We start from the raw sequence: 19778 nt of genomic DNA on the forward strand, positions 1-19778 counted from the left end.
GTGACTTCGCGCGGAATTACACAATCACATAATAAGTAACCTATATGTTATCTGTGCGATATTTCATTGTCTGTTAAGCCGTTCTGCAGATACCTTCTAACAAACATCCATACATCCAAAGCTAAACTTTATAAGCTAAAGTTTTTTTAATTCTATCCGAAATAAGTCGCGAGCAACTGATAGTTTCAGAAGCAAGCTATTTATAACTTTAATACATTTATGATAATCGGACAGATGTTTCTATAACTAATAAACGCATTCATATTAACAGTAAAATGTCTTATTTTGATGTAACGGACAAGGTCGCCATATTGCACTCTAACGTGCGCAGCGACCGGTGGGGACTATTCTGAAAATTGTCGTACAAAATTAGTTTTTAAAACAAATCATTTTCTCTCCAGTATTAATTGTGAATATGTTTTACTAGCTAGGTGTTGCCCGCGAATGCGCTTGCGCGGAATTAAAAAAAAAACTTAAGTAGTCCATTCCATATTGTGTTCATCTTTATATGCCAAATTTTAGCAAGATTCATGCAGCCGTTCTGAAGATACTTTCTAACAGACATCCATCAATCCATAAATTCGCATTTATAATATTAGTAAGGTACAGATTATGTTATTTAATTACAATAGGAATGAGTAACATAACTTATTTTTAACAATTTTATATGTTATTTTTTCGAGAATTTATAATATTTTTTGAAGATTGACCCCGACCTCGTATTACGTATGGGGTGTACCGCACCGACAAGGTTAATGTCGTGCGGTTAGTTATGTGTCGTTATTTTAATTAACCTAACCGATGTCAGCCGAATGGGGTCAAACAGTGGTCAGTTTTATAAAGCTTATAGCACTTTTCATTGCTTTAACATTTTTAATTTTACTGTTAAATAATACGTAAACATAAAATCAGAAAAGAGTCATATTTCTAAGGTCGTATTATAAGTTTTAATTAAGCACGAAGATGCTATAAAAGGAAATTAAATTTTCATTTGAAAATAAACTAACCTCTCTATATAATTTCCAGTTCTAGAAACTTTATCAATCTATTACGTTTACAAAGTGAAATCAAATTAATTGGAAATGTATGGAGGTATGTAGTTTTTTTTTTAATTTACTAACATAACAGTTATTACTGGCCAGTATAATCGTATATACTGGCCAGTAATAAGATAGTTATCTTCTTTTAAATTTTAAGAATATTTTCTTTCGAAGATGTTTATTGCGTAGTTCAAATATGAATTTCAAAGTATCATTGTCCGTCTTAATAAGTGGTGACGGCTCAGTCGGGACCTCTCCCCGCGTCTACCTGGGTTCAAATCCAAAGTTTTTTTCAAACAATTTGCCCTTTTCTTCTAAGATACTAGGGACCGCTATTATTTTGTCATAAAATATTTATCACGAACACTTTAAATTTTTTTACGTTCCGTAATCGGGATGTAGTGATTTTAAAATAATGAGACAATTCTTAAAGATTTAAGTAATAAATGTCGGCTAATTACAAATAAATAATTGTCGCATAAGGTTTATTTTTAAATAACTGTCGCCTGCATCTCCTTCCGCGCGGAATTAAAAACAAACATAATTACTAGCCTATGTGTTCTTCCAGACTGTGTTCTACATCGATGCCAAATTTAAGCGAGATCCATGTAATCATTCTGGAGATACCTTCAAACAATCATCCATCCATCTAAAATTTCGCATTTATAATATTAGCAAGAACTAACTTTTCTTAGAAGTATAAGCAGTCGATTGTAGGTGAAGAAATTCTCCAAATAGAAAGCTAATATACGTTTCAAATAAAGAATATCTGCTAAACGCTAAAATTGTTGATATTGCTCTCTGCTCCGATGTGTGTGAACGAATACGTAAGCTTTAAATAACAAGACCGACGTCATTCGTACCAGCATATTGTTATCTCAATTTATACAAGGGAAATGAAAGGGATGTCATTTTTATACAAGTACTACGTCAGTGGAAACTAACGGATAACGGGTTATAATATCGCGTATCACAATTGGAAGAACATTAAGTTGATGGATAAATAATGACAAGGACATTTGTCACCTACTAACCCTTTTGACACCCTTAGGGTAGTTTTTTGTGCAATGTATAACACATGTTTTAACTGTTGTATATTTCAAATTATCCAAATCGAAAAATAACTAGGAACCGTATTTCGATGATTTTTCGAGTAAAAAGTCATACTAGTTTGAAAAAAATATCAAAGTTTTTCACACCTGAAACACAATGCTCATGCAATTGAATAATTTTAATATTTGCCTTTCATTAGTATTTGTTTACTTAATAAAAAAAATCTATAAATTTTGTAAAGACAACGTTTTTAAGCTAAATTCGTCGATACAGAGACATCTATTGGCACATTAGTACTTTAACATCGACAGACCACTGAAGTAAATCTTATATAATGCAACAGATGGCGCTGTAACAATTCTCAATAAGGCACCAATAGATGCGTCTCTGTTTTGTTCCATTCCACATGTGAGATTTTTAATAAAACTATAATTAAAATGAATAAAATTCTTGTATTTAAACATACATGCAGCATACATTAAGAACTAACGTAAACATTAACATTTATTCTTTAACCGATCAGTCTCGTTTACACAAATTTCCTAGTAACTTAAACCCTTTTCTTCCATTTTGCGTCGGACGTGCTCCGGTGCGGGCCAAAACAACATTAATATTGTTGAACCTGAAAAAATGGATAAAAAATATTACGTTTGAGTATTTTTAGAAGCGCCATCTATTATTTAACATTTAAATGTCAATTTAAAGTGATCGACCAAAGATTTACTTGTCAAATCGAGTAATTACTGGAATTGCGGAAAATTTTATAATGAAAAAATTTAAAAATTAAATGATTCTCTTATCGAGTATTTAATTGACTTGTCAACTTCGATGTGAATTCTTCTTAAACGTTCTTATTGCTAAAGCACAAGAGGCGAGCGGAGAGCGTTATGTATGGCGTGTCGCACATCAACATTTCAGAGTTAGTACCAATTTCCATTAAGCAAATACTTGTACGCGACCGGGAAGACCATCTGCCATTTGTACAGCCTTGCAGATTCTATTTCCAGTGATGCCACTGCGATTGCAACAAAGTTATAGCTACGTACGGTCTGATTCCCGACGTTATATTACTTACACATAGTAAAGATGCCTAGGAAGGTAAAGGCGAGCTGGCAGTGGCGGTCCAGCGTGGCTCCCAGCAGGTTGGAGCCGACAGCCGCGCCCGCGCGACCCACCATGTACATCAGACACATCGCCATTGCCCTGGAACACAGTTACCTACTTATACTTCTGAATGCCTGGTACCACTGACCTCTATACATGGACAGGCTATAACCGTAATAATTTGTGACTAGTGACGCTGACGCTTGCGATTGATAGCGGTGTTTAGGATTCGCATTTTTAATATAGTATTTAATGTCAGAGCGATGCCAAAGCTGTCATTTCCAAGCAATAGCAAAGCAACCTACCCGGATATCAGAGGTTTTGCCTTCTAATTATACATAGACGATGGAAAACATTTATTTCGTTCAATAGTGTGGGTTTTCTGTATCAGAATACTCATATTCATATTTTATTACTTTTTAAAAAATATCGCAACTATTTCAGCTTTTTTTCAACAATTACAATTATGTCCACAGTTATTGCCTTATTGTGTTTTTTTTAGTTAAAACAAACGATCGTTTTATAATAAATGATCCAGCCTTGATCATTACTAAGTAAAGAAAATTAAAAACACGACAAATCCCACCGAGTTCAATTATCCTCATTGAAGTTATCTTACATCAAAGAGTTTAGCGGTCAAATATCTTAGGTTTCCACTACAAAAACATATTTTCATTTCTCATTTTCAACTCTCAAATTTTTGTACTAGTGTACAGTGGAATTCCACCCTAAGTCACTTAATCGCTTAATGATGATGCCTCCCTAAGGTAGATTTATCATAGAGTCCACTTTTAAGCAACAGTTGTCAGTAGACATGGTATGATGTATGTAGACACCTGAGACACGTCGGGAAGACATCTACAGCGATGGCGGCAAGGATGGATCCCGCGCAGCCGCAGCACAGAGACAACACGAGCAGAACGGTGGCCAGACCACCTTGCGGTACAAACGCAGCGCCTATCGTCGCCGCGCCGCAGAATATCAATATACTGCCTGCAATACAATTAATACAAATTCCAATAAAATTAAATCATATTTAAAATCAAGTTTTTTTATTTTCTATATAATGATGTCGACAAATCGATGTATCCTGCCAGTATGTAAATAGAATTAAACCGACACTTTTTATAAAAAGATTCATCGTTTACGATTCAATTTGAGCATCATTTTAGCATTTAAATTTCTATTTGTATAAAAGCCAAAGTTATAATAACAGCGAAAGAACCGGCGATATTTATTTATTTGCTGGGAATAATAGATAGCCGAACAGATATATTTTTTATTAGATAAAAACTAGACAACCGATGGCCCTTCTTACTTAACAATAAATAAAGCTGATAACTTCTGTTCTTTTATAATCGTACAATTCCACTGGCGGGAAATTTGGATACGTATTGCCATCCCTTTAACTAAAAAGACGCAGTTGAACTTAACATATGCCAATACTCACAGTGAAGCGTCTTCTTGCCTATTTTATCAATGAAGAACCCAATAGCGAGGTAGACGATAGCGAACATGGCGCCCATGCCCATTGAGATGGGGAACACGCCAACTGACACGTCAGTGCGGCAGTAGTGGTATCCTGCATCGTGCTGTAACAGTAGATAATTGCAACAAGAGCGGTGACAGACGGAAGACGAAGAGGAATAATGGGGGCGAAGGGTACTAAGTGAAAAGGTTGCGGAAGAATGAAGGGTCATATGGAAAAATGATGTTTCTTTTGATAAGATTTACAAAAATATTCCCTCTTCCTATGCATCCCTCTTCCGTCAAATCCACTCCCCATACTCTCCTTATAAGAAAAGGATATGGGGGATTTAATTTATTAATAAAAAAGCAAGGAAATAGCGTTTAAATTCAAACAATATTTAAGACAATTTTGATTGCTATTCTTAGTTATTACTTGATATTGCGGTAAATTTGACAAACACAAAGGTCTAAATGACCCATTACTACTAACGAACTAGTTTCTCAGAACTGCATCGTATCGTACACGTAAAAACACCAATTACAAAAACTATGCCAACGACACAATACGGAGAAGTGCACAACTGACGCATAATTCCTACAATAAAGACCGTCACACACGTACCCATAATAAATATATTAATATAAATTATAGCAAGGCATATTACGATATATTTTCTTTATAAAAATTTTACTGACCGCACAAACAGCTATATTATACATTTCTATGACGTCACTAAATTATACCGTAATTAAGATTATCGTCTATATCTTACTAATAATATAAATGCGAAAGTTGAGATGGATAGATGTTTGTTAGAAGGTATCTCCGGAAAGGCTGAACGGATCTTGATGAAATTCGGCACAGACGTAGAACATAGTACCTGGAAGTACCCATAGGCTGAAGTTTTATTTTAATTCGGCGCAGATGTAGTCGCGGGCTAACCTACTTAATATATAAACATGCTAGACCGACTATCAATGGAATGAAGGCAAAATATATATTAAAGCAACGTCTCCATGTATAGTTTACTATAACATATATTATAGCAAGACATAGGTTCGTGTGTGACAGGCTTAAACAGTGAAATGATAGTAAAATCTTTGAAGCAACTTCATTCAAAGAAGTATCGCGTGATCTTCAGTCTTTTGCTAATCGCGTTTAAATCGTATTGACAAATCGTAAACAAAAAGTAAATGCTATTATTAACAATTAAGTTGTCATAATTATTACCTTAAAGATGTTATTTGTGTTACTATTTGTATTATAAAATTGTAGTAATTTAAGCGCAATATAAAATGACGAGAAGCCACTTCCGTTACAAAAAGCGGAATGCCGCATAAGGGTTCGTTTACACAGACCGGGGAGATGAGATTTTTGAGAGATCGCAAATAAAATTAAGCCTTATTCCATTGACACACGAACTAATTTTACTTTCCACGTCTTTTTATTAAGAGCCAGAGTAATCTGTTGGTGTGAAACAGTAAGAGATGCCAACCGGATGCGAAAAGAACAGCTCCGTCCGCCGGACTGATCTATCTAAAGGGATCCTAATGTGGGAGGCTTTGAAAATACCTATTTCCAGCAGTGGCCTGACAAAACCTAACAATAATGACATTAAAACCAGTCTGAAACGTTCGTAGAATGTTCTATCAGTTTCTTTGATATCTAAATCTAACCAGAGCACTCAAGAATAAGATATTTTTATAAGAGTACATACCGTGACGTTCTGTGCGGCTTTAAACTTGTTGTGTATAATTTGACATATCGTGATACTTTGCTCGCTCTTGCTGTTTAAAATGTTGTTGAGGATGTCCGGCACCCACATGTATAGACCACTCGATCTGAAAACAATAAAAACAACAAAATTAAGAACTCGTACAACTTAAAACTTTAAATTCTCTTTCAGTGCGCCCTCCATCGAATATAAAGGTTGTTACGCATATGCTATGGCTGTGCTTGTGCAATTGTGGATGCCTATGAGCAGCGGTCGCTTCGCCATTTAGGCGAATTCATGTGTAAATTATAATATACAAAAAAAAACAACTCTTGCACTCTCATAATGCAAAGCCACAGCCGGGGCTACCGCAATGTTTTTCATTAAAACGACCTTAATAAAATGTTTACCTCAATCAAATGATACTATTAATAATTATAGTAAGAAATTAACGTCCATTAAGTTTTTCTGTAATGCTTTATTAACAGGATAACTATTAATTTTAATTTTTAAGGTATTGTCGAGGTGACAATATTATTAGTTTTTGTAACACTTGTAGGGTAAGCGTCCTCGTACTGGTCCTGTGTTGTTTGTCACCTTGTTTGTTTAATTAAAATAGACGTTAATACCAAAAAAAATGCATCATTATTTTAAATTAATACCTAATAAAGTTGCATTTTATTTATAAATAGTTTAATAAAAACGTAATTATTTAATTTAACGGATTATTATTTGAAACATTCTATTTCTATTTACGTAGACGAACAGAGTTTTAAGGTCAGTATTTATCAAATAGTTTGTACCAGCGAGTTTGCACTGCTCAACATATAAATAAAACATGTCATTATTTCACTTCCCACACAACAAAAATAACACGTTTTGGTATATTTCAAAGAGATATAACAAAATGACATTGCGCAGCGAGACCCAACATGTTTGATGGGAAGGTTTTGTTTATGTAAGCTAGCTAGTATGGCATCACTCACAGCATGAAGACGGCGAACATGGAGACGTGTGAGATAAGCACGCAACGCGCCAGCGGCGGCCGCACCATGAGGGAGATGTTACGCAGCGCCTCCCCGAACCCGCTGCGACATGACTCAGTCGTACTCGCTGTGATCTTACTCACCTATAACAATACAATGTTCATTCAAAACATTCCATCCATGACTACATTTTTCAACCCACATTCGAAAAATAAGGTGGTTCTAAACTGTCTCTTTTTTCATGTGCATTGTGTCTTTGCCTGGCGTTGTCTAGGCGTATTATGTAAGGGGGGTGTTAACGTAACATTTTCTTTTGTTAAAGTAACAAAGGTAGTTTTTGATTTTTTTCTTTTCATCCAAAGTAAACTTGGGGCATACATAAAATTACATTTAACTTGTTTACTTATTGACTGATTGAAACATAAAGTTTACAATACTTCAGACTTACAGGGAACGAGTCGACAGTCTTGCCTTTGTTCCAGGCGTACATACGGGCCAGGATGGGTAGTGCGGCGTCAGGGCCCTTGGTGGCGAGGACGTGTCGCGGCGACTCCGGCAGTGACAACAGCGCCGCACTAGCCACGAGCGCCGGCAAACCCCAGAACCACATAAACACCCGCCATGGAGCTATCGTCATCCAGCCCCACTGCCACGACCACTCGCCCGGGATGATCAGCCACGCGAGACCTGATTCAACAAAATATATTAGCCCAATGATGGATACGGACATCCGGATCACATATCGATAGATCCAACTCGATTTAACTATCGTGTAATTATAATTTTTAAATAAAAAAATAAAAACAAATAATTAACTATTAAGAAATCTTTATAATCTGTTTTCGAAGTTATACAACTAAGTCTGTGGTCAGGGGGTTATCTATATCATGAACCCTCATAGTATTAGTGACGTCACGGCACACTATTCAAGCATTATCAATATCGCGCGACCCAGTCATAGACTAAACGGTTATTTTAACAAATTGTTATTCATAAATATAATTATATATCATTATACTTGCAATAATGAATGAATTAACATATAAACTTACTATGTCCTTCCTTGTCGGATCCTAAGCATTTCGGTGTGATTGATTTATGAGCCTTTAATTTGTTTTATCTATTATAACTATATCTATACGATTTATAAAATTGGATTGTCTCTATATTATATTCGTAAAAAACCATATTTCGTAAACATTACGAAATACCAATGTTAAAAATTTTTGTCTGTGTGTCCGTCAGTATTTCCGATTTGTGAGCTATGACGTCATAATATATATTTTTTTATAACTGAAGGGGGCAAACGAGCAGCGTTAACACCGAGGTGTTCAACGACGCCCATGGACATCAGCAATACCAGAGCAACCGCGGATGCGTTGCCGGCCTTTGAGATAGTGATAAGCTCGCTTCTTGAAGAACCCTAAGTCGTAGCGGTGATATGATTCGTGCATACTGTTATTGGAATCGCATAATTTGGAATGCAAATCGTATGCCAATTAATCAACTTTTAATAGTGGACTTTTATATCTAATGTTACTATAAATAAATAATTAAAAACGATGAATAAATTATTTAAAAAGTTAAGTTTTATTTGCGTCTAATTCCGTGTACCATTTCCTAGCAGAATCGTTAATATGCAATATTATATTTAGAGATATTTTTTAGACAGGACAAGTATTAATAATTAATTTATTAAGTAGTAATTATGCAGTATAAAACAAAATAAACACATATTATAATGAAAGCGGAAAGATAATATTGTATTAAGAGAAAAAAATCTGTTCCAATCCTTGACGCATTTCCTTATTGAAATTTAATTAAATTTCAATTCAACATTGTCACAATATTTAGTAAAATTATGATAATTATTTATATTGTGCATTACATATTGAACATTACAAACGTACTATCAGGGAATATGTCCGTATACGACATTAATTTATGGTTTAATAGCGAGGCTTTTAATGCGACAGTCGTTGCTTAAGTATTGAGTTATTGAGTTTTATGACGGATGAAGCATTTAAATGTGTCTGTGTATTATGATTTCGTTTCCGCAACTCACAATTTAGACAGGACTTCGCAAGAAGAACACCGCGATTGGCTTTGACTGTACGTGTTTCAATTTAATTAATATGAATGTTTTGTTATATTTCTTAAAAGAATGAGTCTGTTGTTAAATAAAATATTTAATTAGCAACCACAGACTTTGAATTTGTGTTGAATTTTTTTTTTGTGTATTTACACAAGAACATACTTGACTTTTATTTACGCGACAAAAGTCAAAATAACAAATTCAAAAGCTTCGATTTACTGTAAAGTTTTCGCTGAACACGATAGACGGCAAACAGCATCGGTTTGCAGTGTCAATTTGTTCGATAACAATTCCGATGTATGCCTGTTTCGGTGAGTTACAGGTAAACAAGGTATTCGGTACAGTTACCTGGCAGTATAATGAAGGAGAAAGATATGAAGGCGGAGCCCCAGGCGATGGCGGCTGCGCGGCGGGACTTCACGTGCATCTCGCCCAGGTACGCGTACACTGTAGCACTGGACGCTGATACACTGCAACAATAAAAACATCGATTATGGCGAGTAATCGTAGGTTTCCGAGATCAAAAATTTAAAACATATCGTCATCGTATGTACAATATGTTTTATACGGAGATCAGAAACCAACAATAAATCGGAGATCCACTTTAATTTCGTTACAAACGGCTTCGACTGTACCTATTCATTTTATAATAACCGAAAGCTCTTTTATCAGAGATTAAGATCAAGCTTTTTATATTTATATTTTTAGAAATAAAATATACATAATAAAAACACTTTATGGCATCTTGTGGTAAGCTGTGAACTCATGTCCGCACAGACGAGTGCCAGCTGGGCTCTCTGGTTCAAGTATGTGAAGGGATCGCATCCCTTGATGCCTCTTGTTGGATGACATTATATGGCATACTTACAGACATCCAGTCAATATCCTGAGCACCAGTATAGTCCAGACATTGGTGGCAAAGGAAGATGCGAGTGAGAAAGCGACGGAGGCTAGCATGGCGGGCGTCATCACCGCGCGCCGCCCATACCGGTCGCCTAAGAAACCCCACAGGAACGACGTGCTGACTATACCTGGATAACACATTATAAACTTTAAAACAAGTAACATAATGTAAATATACGATTGCTTTTAATCATCACACATTGATGTGTTTACCGGCTTTTGAATTTCATGCAGTCAAGGAAAACATCGTGATGCAGCTTGCTCATTTGTGGGAAGAAATTCAAAGATATGTATTAAATCGTGGCTCTATTATTTTATTTCTTTTGTTGTCTCAAGTTTTACTTTATAATTTTTTTTTCCTTTGTTACAAAATAATTAACTACATATTAAATAGATTTGATGTTATTTGCATTGCGCATGCTGGTGTCAAATAGTAATTAATGAATTATATTAACTCATAATTAGGTTAATATGTTTACGTTACATTTGCAAGTTCATTAAAAATCTTATCAGATAATAATTACAGTATAAACAAATAACAATTATTATCGTTTTAGGAATGAAATCCACAAATATGAGGATACAGTCCTTCCACGTCTATTCAGTTCATAATTACTGAGGCACAATAAATGCTTATTTCCACTAAGAGTTTAACCGCGCGATCATTGTGTGTCTTTTTCGGTTTAAATACAGCCACGATACAAAAAAGAGTCGCGTCTTAGGCAAGTGAAAACAGGCCCTAATACGACATACATTGTTAATATGAATAGAATTAAAAAAATATAAAATATTAAATTAATTTTAAAATAATATTTGTTATTTTTAAACGATAATTCAAATAATTAATTCCTTTTAACAGTAAACATAAATTAACTATGTCTTTTTTTTTCAAGCATTGAAATGTTTTAAAATTATTAAGATAATAATGTCAACATGATTACTGACGTAAATGTATTCATGAAATATAATAAGCATAATTTTAACAGGTTTTCACTTATCAAGGATACGTGAAAAAGTCAGATTTAGTGCGTGTTAAAGTTATGACGAAGATAACTTCAAGGTCAATGCTAACACTAAAAAATGACTTGTAACATCAGATCATATCGTAGTCAAGAGATTTTTAAATCCTAATTAATCTAAAAGCATCACATGTCCTTTGTATTAAATCTTTTTTGTTTGTTGTATAATACATGTTCCTACTCGTATACAGTTGTACACATTTATCCCTTTCATTCTCTTTTAAAGAACAGGGACAACAATATGTTTCAAAACAAGCCGGTGCATTTGAATATGTTCGCACAATTAAGACATGGAGCTTTGACAGTATTGGTATAGGATGTTTGCCGTTGGGCCGATTGTCCTATCGAACAATTGATCCATGCGAGTTTTACTTTGGTTCCTGATTGAATATATAGAACTAATCAGAATTTATTTATTCTATACTCAATCGGCCCAATGAAAAAAGTATTGGGCCGATTGATCGTAAAACGATTAAAATCTGTGAGAAAATATCTGTTGCTAGTTGCAAAGCTCACCAATAAAAGCTGACGCGCTAAGGAGTCCTTTATGCTCACTGCCGAGGTCCAGCTCGCATTCCGCGGCCGTGATGACGTAGCTGATGCCCACGGATTCCATTGACACGTTCAGGAGGATCAGACCGCATGTTAACAGCACGAAGTTATTGAATTTGCCGTGACCTGCGTACAAAAAAAACTGATAAAATTGTCTGAATGTACATTAAAATTAATTTCCCACTTAAAGTCGAATATCGAACAGCAAATTGTTACCATAAGATCTATATTTTAACACACATGTATGTTGCTACGATGAATTTTCAACCTTATTGCGTAATAATTGTCAAATGATATTTCGCCGTATTGAGTAGGTAATAAACAACCTTAACTGTTAATTATGATACTTCTGATATAAATTGAAAGACATTGTACTTATTCATGTTAAACTGTTTAAGCTTATTAACTAAGTATTGTCATTTCTACGAGTTGATTGCTTTATATTAATTATTAAAAAAAATTCCTTCTATTTCCTTTGACGATTTGCGCGAAATTATAAATGAAAAAAATATATTTATTATCACTAATTACTATGTTTCTATTAAAAACATAAACCTTCAAATTTATTACAATTTAAAAACAAATCGGGATTCGAATAACAGTGATGATATTACTCATATTAAAATGCGAATGTTTGGATCGGAGAAATCAGAATGTTACTTAAAATATTCTTGGAGTCGAAATAATTATCGATTGCCGTATACGATGGCGCTGCTCATTAAAGCTTAGCTCTTCATTTTTACACAAAATCACATGTGCGCCCCATTCGAAAGTTCCCTAAGTTTTTGCGCTGAAATTCAAGGACATTTATTTGTCTACGACAGAGGTAACCAACTTGATGAGACTTATCTATTGTTTACTAACAAAACTCTTCGCCAAACTAATTATAAACTTCTGGAAATCTTACAATGAAAACAAAGTTATTATATTTATTAAAAGGTTAATTGCAAACAATTATTTTTAATGAATGAATTTATATTGAGTATTGTGTCTGAGCATCTCCTATTCCATTATATTTGACGTATTTATATTTTTTCCCTCGCTATGATCGATTGGATTAATAGTTGCGATCAAGTGGTTGGCCACCCCTGCGAGGTTAGACAAAGTGCATTATCTTCGTAGCGATTCCATAAGGAACTTCAAAAATAAATAGAACTAGCTGTCGCACGCGACTCCGTCCGCGCGGTATTAAAAATTTAAAAAATCTTAAATAATAGACTATGTGTTCTTCAATACTACGTTCTACGTCTAGCCGTTCTCGAGATTCCTTCACCATCCATCCATCCAAACTGACTGATTGACAGTAACTTTCGATAAGTCACGTGATTGTTGCCTGTCAGATCTATAATTTTTTGAAGTTCGTTATGGAAGCGCTTCAAAGCGAATGCACTTTGTAACCCCGATGGTCTACAAAATATCCGCCCTGACTTTGCTCAGGTAGATACGTTAACAATATATTTACGTTAACTGTTTTTACGCTAACTAGAAGGAAAGAATTTCAATACTACAATTTATCTATTTAATGTCTTGTCTTGAGTACATAAGCAATAAAACAGTTGTTGAATTTAATGATGTATATAATTTTACTGCTCTTTGTTTTTTTTCTGTTTATGATGAAAGTATTGTAAATATTGAGTGATTCAATATAAATACGAATTCTTTGTTCCTTATTGCATTAGTATACAATAAATGAGATAAAAAGAAAACATTTAGTAGAGTAATTACGTGTTTGCTAAAGACATTTGTTTTTTTTAAATACCAACATGAGTATTAAGAAAATAAATAAATTAATATCAAGAGAACAAATAAAAAAAGAAAAACAATTTTAATCGCTGTCAGTTTCTTATCTTCTTTAGAGTTACTATTAAATATAACTATTGTAGTGAATTAAATAGATCCTATCGGACAAATAGATCAAAATTCAACTATGTAACGGCAGCTAGAATTTTTTGAACAATGCAATTTTGACAGCGTCATATTTAGACGAATGTGCGAGCGACACTTGCACAGTTTAATGTTGCCATTTTCGTAATTTCAAAATTGCATAAAAATATCTGGTATGATATTATAACCTTTACTGTGTGTTTGGATGTATTAATTTAAATAGTAAGGAATTACTACGAGAACTCAGCTCATAAGTTGCAAATAAATTCCTTCGAGTAGGTTCATAGAGGACATTCGGAAGAAGTAAGGAAATTTATTCCCACTGGTAACCCTTAAAATTGTAGCCTCCTGTCAATGTCAAAAAAATGGTCTCACATATCGGACATAATATAAGCTTTTATTTAACCTATTACGTATGCATCAAATTTCGCGGAATTTTGCAACTCAATTTTTCAGCAAATATCTTCAACCGATAAAGACAAAATTTTGAATGCATGAGTAATTTTAGATGCCTTTGTTATATAAGTCACTAATCATTATACGTATAGACTAAGCGATTGTTTAAGTAACTAATTAACAATTATGCTTGCGGCCAGAGAGTACTGCTTTTATAGTATGAACCTTATCTTTGGATTAATTCTCCGATACCTTCTAAATTATAACTTATTTTAAATTCTATTTATTACATGACAATAACTATTTTAAGGGCTGGCTCTATAAGGTAAAATTACTTTCAAACTAATTTAGTTATTGCTAAAATCAATTTCATCAAATATTTTATTAACATGAAAAAAATACAAATAATAAAGCGATTATTTATCAAATAAACAAAAACACGTAAATACATATGAAAAATGAAATTAATAAATTACAACAAAAACAACACAAATTAAAGTTACGAAAAATATGCACGAAAAAAACAAACTCTAAATTAATAAAAATAACACTCACAAAACACTTGTATATACGTGATAATAAACAAATTTTTAACAGAATAATTAATATTACATAAAAAAAATCAAAAAAATACCTGTCAATTCAACTGCATCCTCGAAAGTTGCTTCTGTTTTTTTTCTTGCAACACTTTCTGGGTCAGTAACACTTTTTATCTGCGCTGTTATATTCCCCATTTCTATATATTTTATTATATAATTATAATATTAATCTATATTCCAATACCAAAAAAACCTTTTTTCTAGAAGCAACTTTTTGCTATGTTATTAAAAGATATAAACACAACGTTCCATATATCATGAACAAAACAGGCAGATTAACTATTCTATTACTAATTATTTTTTATTTAAAAAATCTTTTCTATGTCTTTAAAAGACTTTGTTTTGTACCCACTATATATGAAATAAATCGGCAAAAGACTTCAATAGTTTTATCTCCGATTTTTAAATGTACATTTTATATTATTTCAAATCGCGTTAATAATTCATTATTGGGGACATTGTAAACTTATTAGAAAACGCAGACGACCGAACTGCGTGGGATCCCGACACCGACTGAACTAATAATAGGGTCGTACGAATTGGGAAGACGTTATCTAGTGCATTCAGTACTTGACTGAAAATTTCATCATAACGCAAGAAAGAAAAAAAGTAATTAATCGAACGATTGACTCGCTTACCTCACGCTTCTAACCTTAAACAAGACTTATGATTTAAAAAAAAAAACTTTTCAATATCGAGAAGAGGAAATATAACTGTATAATATTCTTATCAAATGTGACAATAATACAAGCTATACATAGTCACTTTATAGTTTCATGTCTGTTTACATTTACGTAGCGGGGGATTCAACTTTGAAATATTATTTTCATGTTCTTTACGGGGCAGTGTAATCAGAGCAACTGATATATTTTTAATTTTTAAAAATCGAATTTCAAACCAATTTAAAATTAACAGTCAACAATCAGAGCTGTGAATACCAATCTGAAATCTTAAAAATAAAAAATAAAAATAGTTGAGCAAATCTGAAATACATTTTTATTACGATAAGGGGGATGCCGTTATCGTAAATGTCGGCTTGTAAGTATGTTACTTATAACGTAACAAGCCGCCATTGAACTCATTCTATGATTGATGAGTAAAAATAGTCGATGCCATTGATATACTACTGAATCTTACTAATATTATAAATGCGAATGTTTAGATAGATGGTGTGGATGTTTGTTTGAAGGAATCTCCAGAACGACTCAAAGAATCTCGATGTAATTTGGCATGAATGTATAACAAAGTTTGGTATAACCCATAGGCTACTAATTAAGTTTTTTTTTTAATTCCGCGCTGACGAAGTCACGGGCGACAGCTAGTAATGTCATATTTAAAATAATGTTTCATACAAGATATTCAGCCATACTGGATACCTTTAAACAATCATCCATCTAAACATTCGCATTTATAATATTAGTAAGAAGTAACATTGTTACATTCTACAAAGTGACATATTTATTACTCTTTTTTTTACACCGCGCGGACAAAGGCGCGTCTAGTGTTTTATATTTGTGTTTTTAGTCAGGTAGTCGCTTATAAAACAACCCAACGAAAACCTTTTTAATTTCTCTTAAATGCATTACAAATCTATCATTTTTAGGGAGTAATTTTTTTACACTTAGATATTATATATAGAATTCTTCCAGAATAAGAATTTTGGAAGTATTAAAAAGAAATTGTATAGTTAGTACCGCCCTAAAATATGAGTCGTGAGTTTTAAAGTGTAAGTGAGGGCGGTCATCAAAGCTATACAAGTGAGCTGCCCTCAATTCCTGTCACATTGGCCTCAATAGGCACGTGTTACAGTCCGCTTATTAGGTTTCCCGGTCTATCAATTTTCAGGTTACACCTTAATCGTCTTCCGAACATTGTTTCATGAATACCTATTCGATTTGTAATAAAATTGCACCTCGATTTCCGCATATCAAAGTGAACTGACGACTAAAAGCACCATTTAATACATATTGTTATCTCTTTTGTGAAGATAATAGGAGGGATGACGATATTTTTTTTAAGGAGATTTCAATGTCGGACAACAACGGATAGTACACCAAACAAACTCGCAAAGGATTTTTATCGCAAAAGAAGATGTCGACAATATTACTCTAACACTACATTTTAAACTTAAAAAACCTTTTCCTTGCTTCGTGAAGTTATTTTTTTTTGTCGCAGACAAGTAAAGCCGATCACACACTCTTTTGCCTTTATAAGGATAGTCGTAAGTAAGGACTTACGATTTCGCACAAGACCATTTATTGGATAAGCCGTTTCGACTACAGAAGTCCATAATAGACGTAAACTATAAAATCTTCTACGTTTGCCAACATCTTAACTAAAATGATACTTCTTACTATAATAATATTATTAATGCAAATGGATGGATGGACCTTTGTTAGAAGGTATCTCCACAACGGCTGCGTGGATCTTTTTGAAATTTGTAATAGATGTAGAACATAGACTGGAAAAACAGTTTAAAGTTTTTTAATTCCGCACGGATGAAGTCACGGGTGGCGGCTAGTAATATTAATATAATTTATCCATACCAATTTATAATATCCAAGCATTTTGTAAAATAAGTAAACAAGCTTTAGGCATAACATAATACCCAAACAATAAGATAAGCAATAACCGATGATTTCCGTACACAAATATTAAACCGAAAAATATATTACAATTCCTACAGCGTTTATTATTTAAGACACAACAATTTTATTTACATTATTTAGAGACCACATTATACTTTTTAATTAATGTCAAAATGCTTTGCTATCAATTGACAGAAGGAAGTTTTAATAATAAAAAGCAATAGCTAGATTCGTACAGCCAAAATTTAATTATCTTTGTACCTTTTTTATTTATTGACTAGTGGTAGCCCGCGACTTCATCAACGAAGAAAAAGTACATCATAATGTAAACAATAGCGGTTTTGCGAACAGACATAGAAAGACACACAGAGACAAAAATAAAAAAATGGGTTTTTTGTTATGATCTACGCAAATACATCATGTGTACTAATAAAAAAAATCGAAAGTTTTAATGGATGGATGGATTTTTGTTAGTGGGTAACTGTAAGAAAGGGATGTCACAAAGAGAGATTACTCTCAGGATTAGCGCATACTTACTATTTTTAGACATTATTAGTTACAATCCTTTGGCGCGAATGGCGCGCTTTCATTACAGTTAAGTGTCGGAATGATTAGTGAGGAAACATAAACGTCATCATTTTAGTAAAGCTAGTGTTGCGCCAGTACACCGGCACAGTGTCGAATTTTTCCTAACACTATTTATTTTTTAATTTTGCATGGCTGAATCTGCGGCCGGCAGCTAGTAGATATAAAATGCCACCCCTCATGTTCTTCCGCGACTAATATAAGCGATATTTTTTTTAAATACTTTTGTGATAGCCCGATAATTTTTATCTTGTAAAATAATTTAATAATAAGAATAAATATTTTTTTTATTTCTTAATCCGCACCGAGCACTGATCTTTATAAATGTAATAGAGGTCAATGACACTGGGCAATGCCAAAATATGCATTACATGAAAACCTGGTGAAGTTCGTCTCAAATTACAGATTTTTTTTTTCAATTTTACTGCAATACGATATAACGGTGAGTACGTTTGAGAACTTTAAATATACCACGGTCATTGACCAATCGAGGGTGACAAATATCTAAAAATAAACATACTAATAAAAAACATGCTTGTACTCGCTACCCAAAATAAGTATAATTACGTACAATGCAAATGAAGGTCATATTTTGATTAAAAATGAAACACGCTTTTGTATCCAATTATTAAAATACTAGCTGTCGCCCAGGAGTCTGTCCGCGCGGAATTAAAAAAGACTAATTAAGTATGCTATATGTCAAATTTCTATTCGTATAGCCGTTCTGGAGACATTAACAAAAATCCATCCATCCAAACATTCACATCTGTACTATAATTAAGAAGCGGAAGAGCTTGTTTGTTTGTTTAAACGCACTAATCTCAGGAACTACTGATCCGATTAAAAAAAAAATTGTTGGATAGTCCATTTATAGAGGAAGGCTATATAACATTACGCTGCCACCGATAGTTTTTTTTAATTATACGCGGAGGGTGTCGCGGGCGACAGCTAGTTTATAATATTAGTAAGATTGACGTCAATGTACATACACAATTTACATATGTCATTATATTTTTGAAACATAATCTTCAGATATCGGAAGTTATGCTTATTTATAAACTTATTACGTATGTGCCAAAAATACATATTTTTTATTGATAGGCAAATATTTAATTAACCCGAATCACCTTGATAGTTTTCTTACAAGATTATAATTCAAAATGCGTACACTTTCTTAAGTTGTATATATTTTTATTTAAATAAATAAGTTGTAAAACATATTTTATTTATGCTTCCAATAACCTAAGGGCATGCACCTCTAAAGCGCGTTTCCACTGTGCAAGCTATTGCGGACGGCGAAAGACAAGCCGACCTGCCGCGAATAAAATAACCATTTTAACGACTAACTTGAAACAAGGGACAGATGGGCTTAGAACACTACATGAGTAGTATCATCCGTTCTTGGTGCTCGAACGCATCCGTCCGCAGACTCACGCTTGGAAACGAGCGGATGCGGACGCGGTTACGGTCATCTTAACCGCAACGAGTATTCTCACGTATGAAATCGGCAACCGCGCAATGCGTATTAGCCCTAAGTTTTTAAATGTTAATTCGATTTATTTCTTAAAATTCCAATATTTACGATTTTGATAAAGACAAAAAAAGAATACGAAAGAGATAAATCGGCTTTGATTTGAGAATACAAAGTTTTGTATGAATACACTATACTTCTTAATCTTGTAAATTCTCGAAATTTTAATTTCTAGAAATAAAGTCATAAACATACAAACCACAAACATTAAATAAAATATTTAACTAAGATCAGATTATTTGGATACCTGATAAAAAA

General features: G+C 33.4%; 1 protein-coding gene across 3 annotated transcripts; it reads right to left on the reverse strand.

Moving 5' to 3' along the window:
- Positions 1 to 2525: 2525 nt before the first annotated feature.
- Positions 2526 to 17551, reverse strand: LOC106117938 (synaptic vesicle glycoprotein 2B). 3 transcript variants are annotated; one of them, XM_013312475.1, is made up of 12 exons: positions 17363 to 17551; positions 14852 to 14953; positions 11902 to 12063; positions 10332 to 10494; positions 9812 to 9933; positions 7817 to 8055; positions 7369 to 7511; positions 6386 to 6509; positions 4648 to 4789; positions 4034 to 4190; positions 3169 to 3296; positions 2526 to 2715 (listed from the first exon to the last, which is right to left on the reverse strand). In XM_013312475.1, the coding sequence occupies exons 2-12, from the start codon at positions 14949 to 14951 to the stop codon at positions 2636 to 2638; spliced, it is 1560 nt and encodes a 519-aa protein (XP_013167929.1). In that variant the 5' UTR covers positions 14952 to 14953; positions 17363 to 17551; the 3' UTR covers positions 2526 to 2635. The 3 variants fall into 3 exon arrangements, with proteins under 3 accessions (XP_013167929.1, XP_013167936.1, XP_013167920.1); XM_013312482.1 differs by lacking the exon at positions 17363 to 17551 and adding an exon at positions 15169 to 15344; XM_013312466.1 differs by lacking the exon at positions 17363 to 17551 and having other exon boundaries at positions 14852 to 15345.
- Between the last annotated feature and the right edge of the window lie 2227 nt (positions 17552 to 19778).

Source organism: Papilio xuthus, unplaced genomic scaffold, assembly GCF_000836235.2.
Source record: "Papilio xuthus unplaced genomic scaffold, Pxut_1.1 DF829567.1, whole genome shotgun sequence".
Lineage (NCBI taxonomy): Eukaryota > Metazoa > Arthropoda > Insecta > Lepidoptera > Papilionidae > Papilio > Papilio xuthus.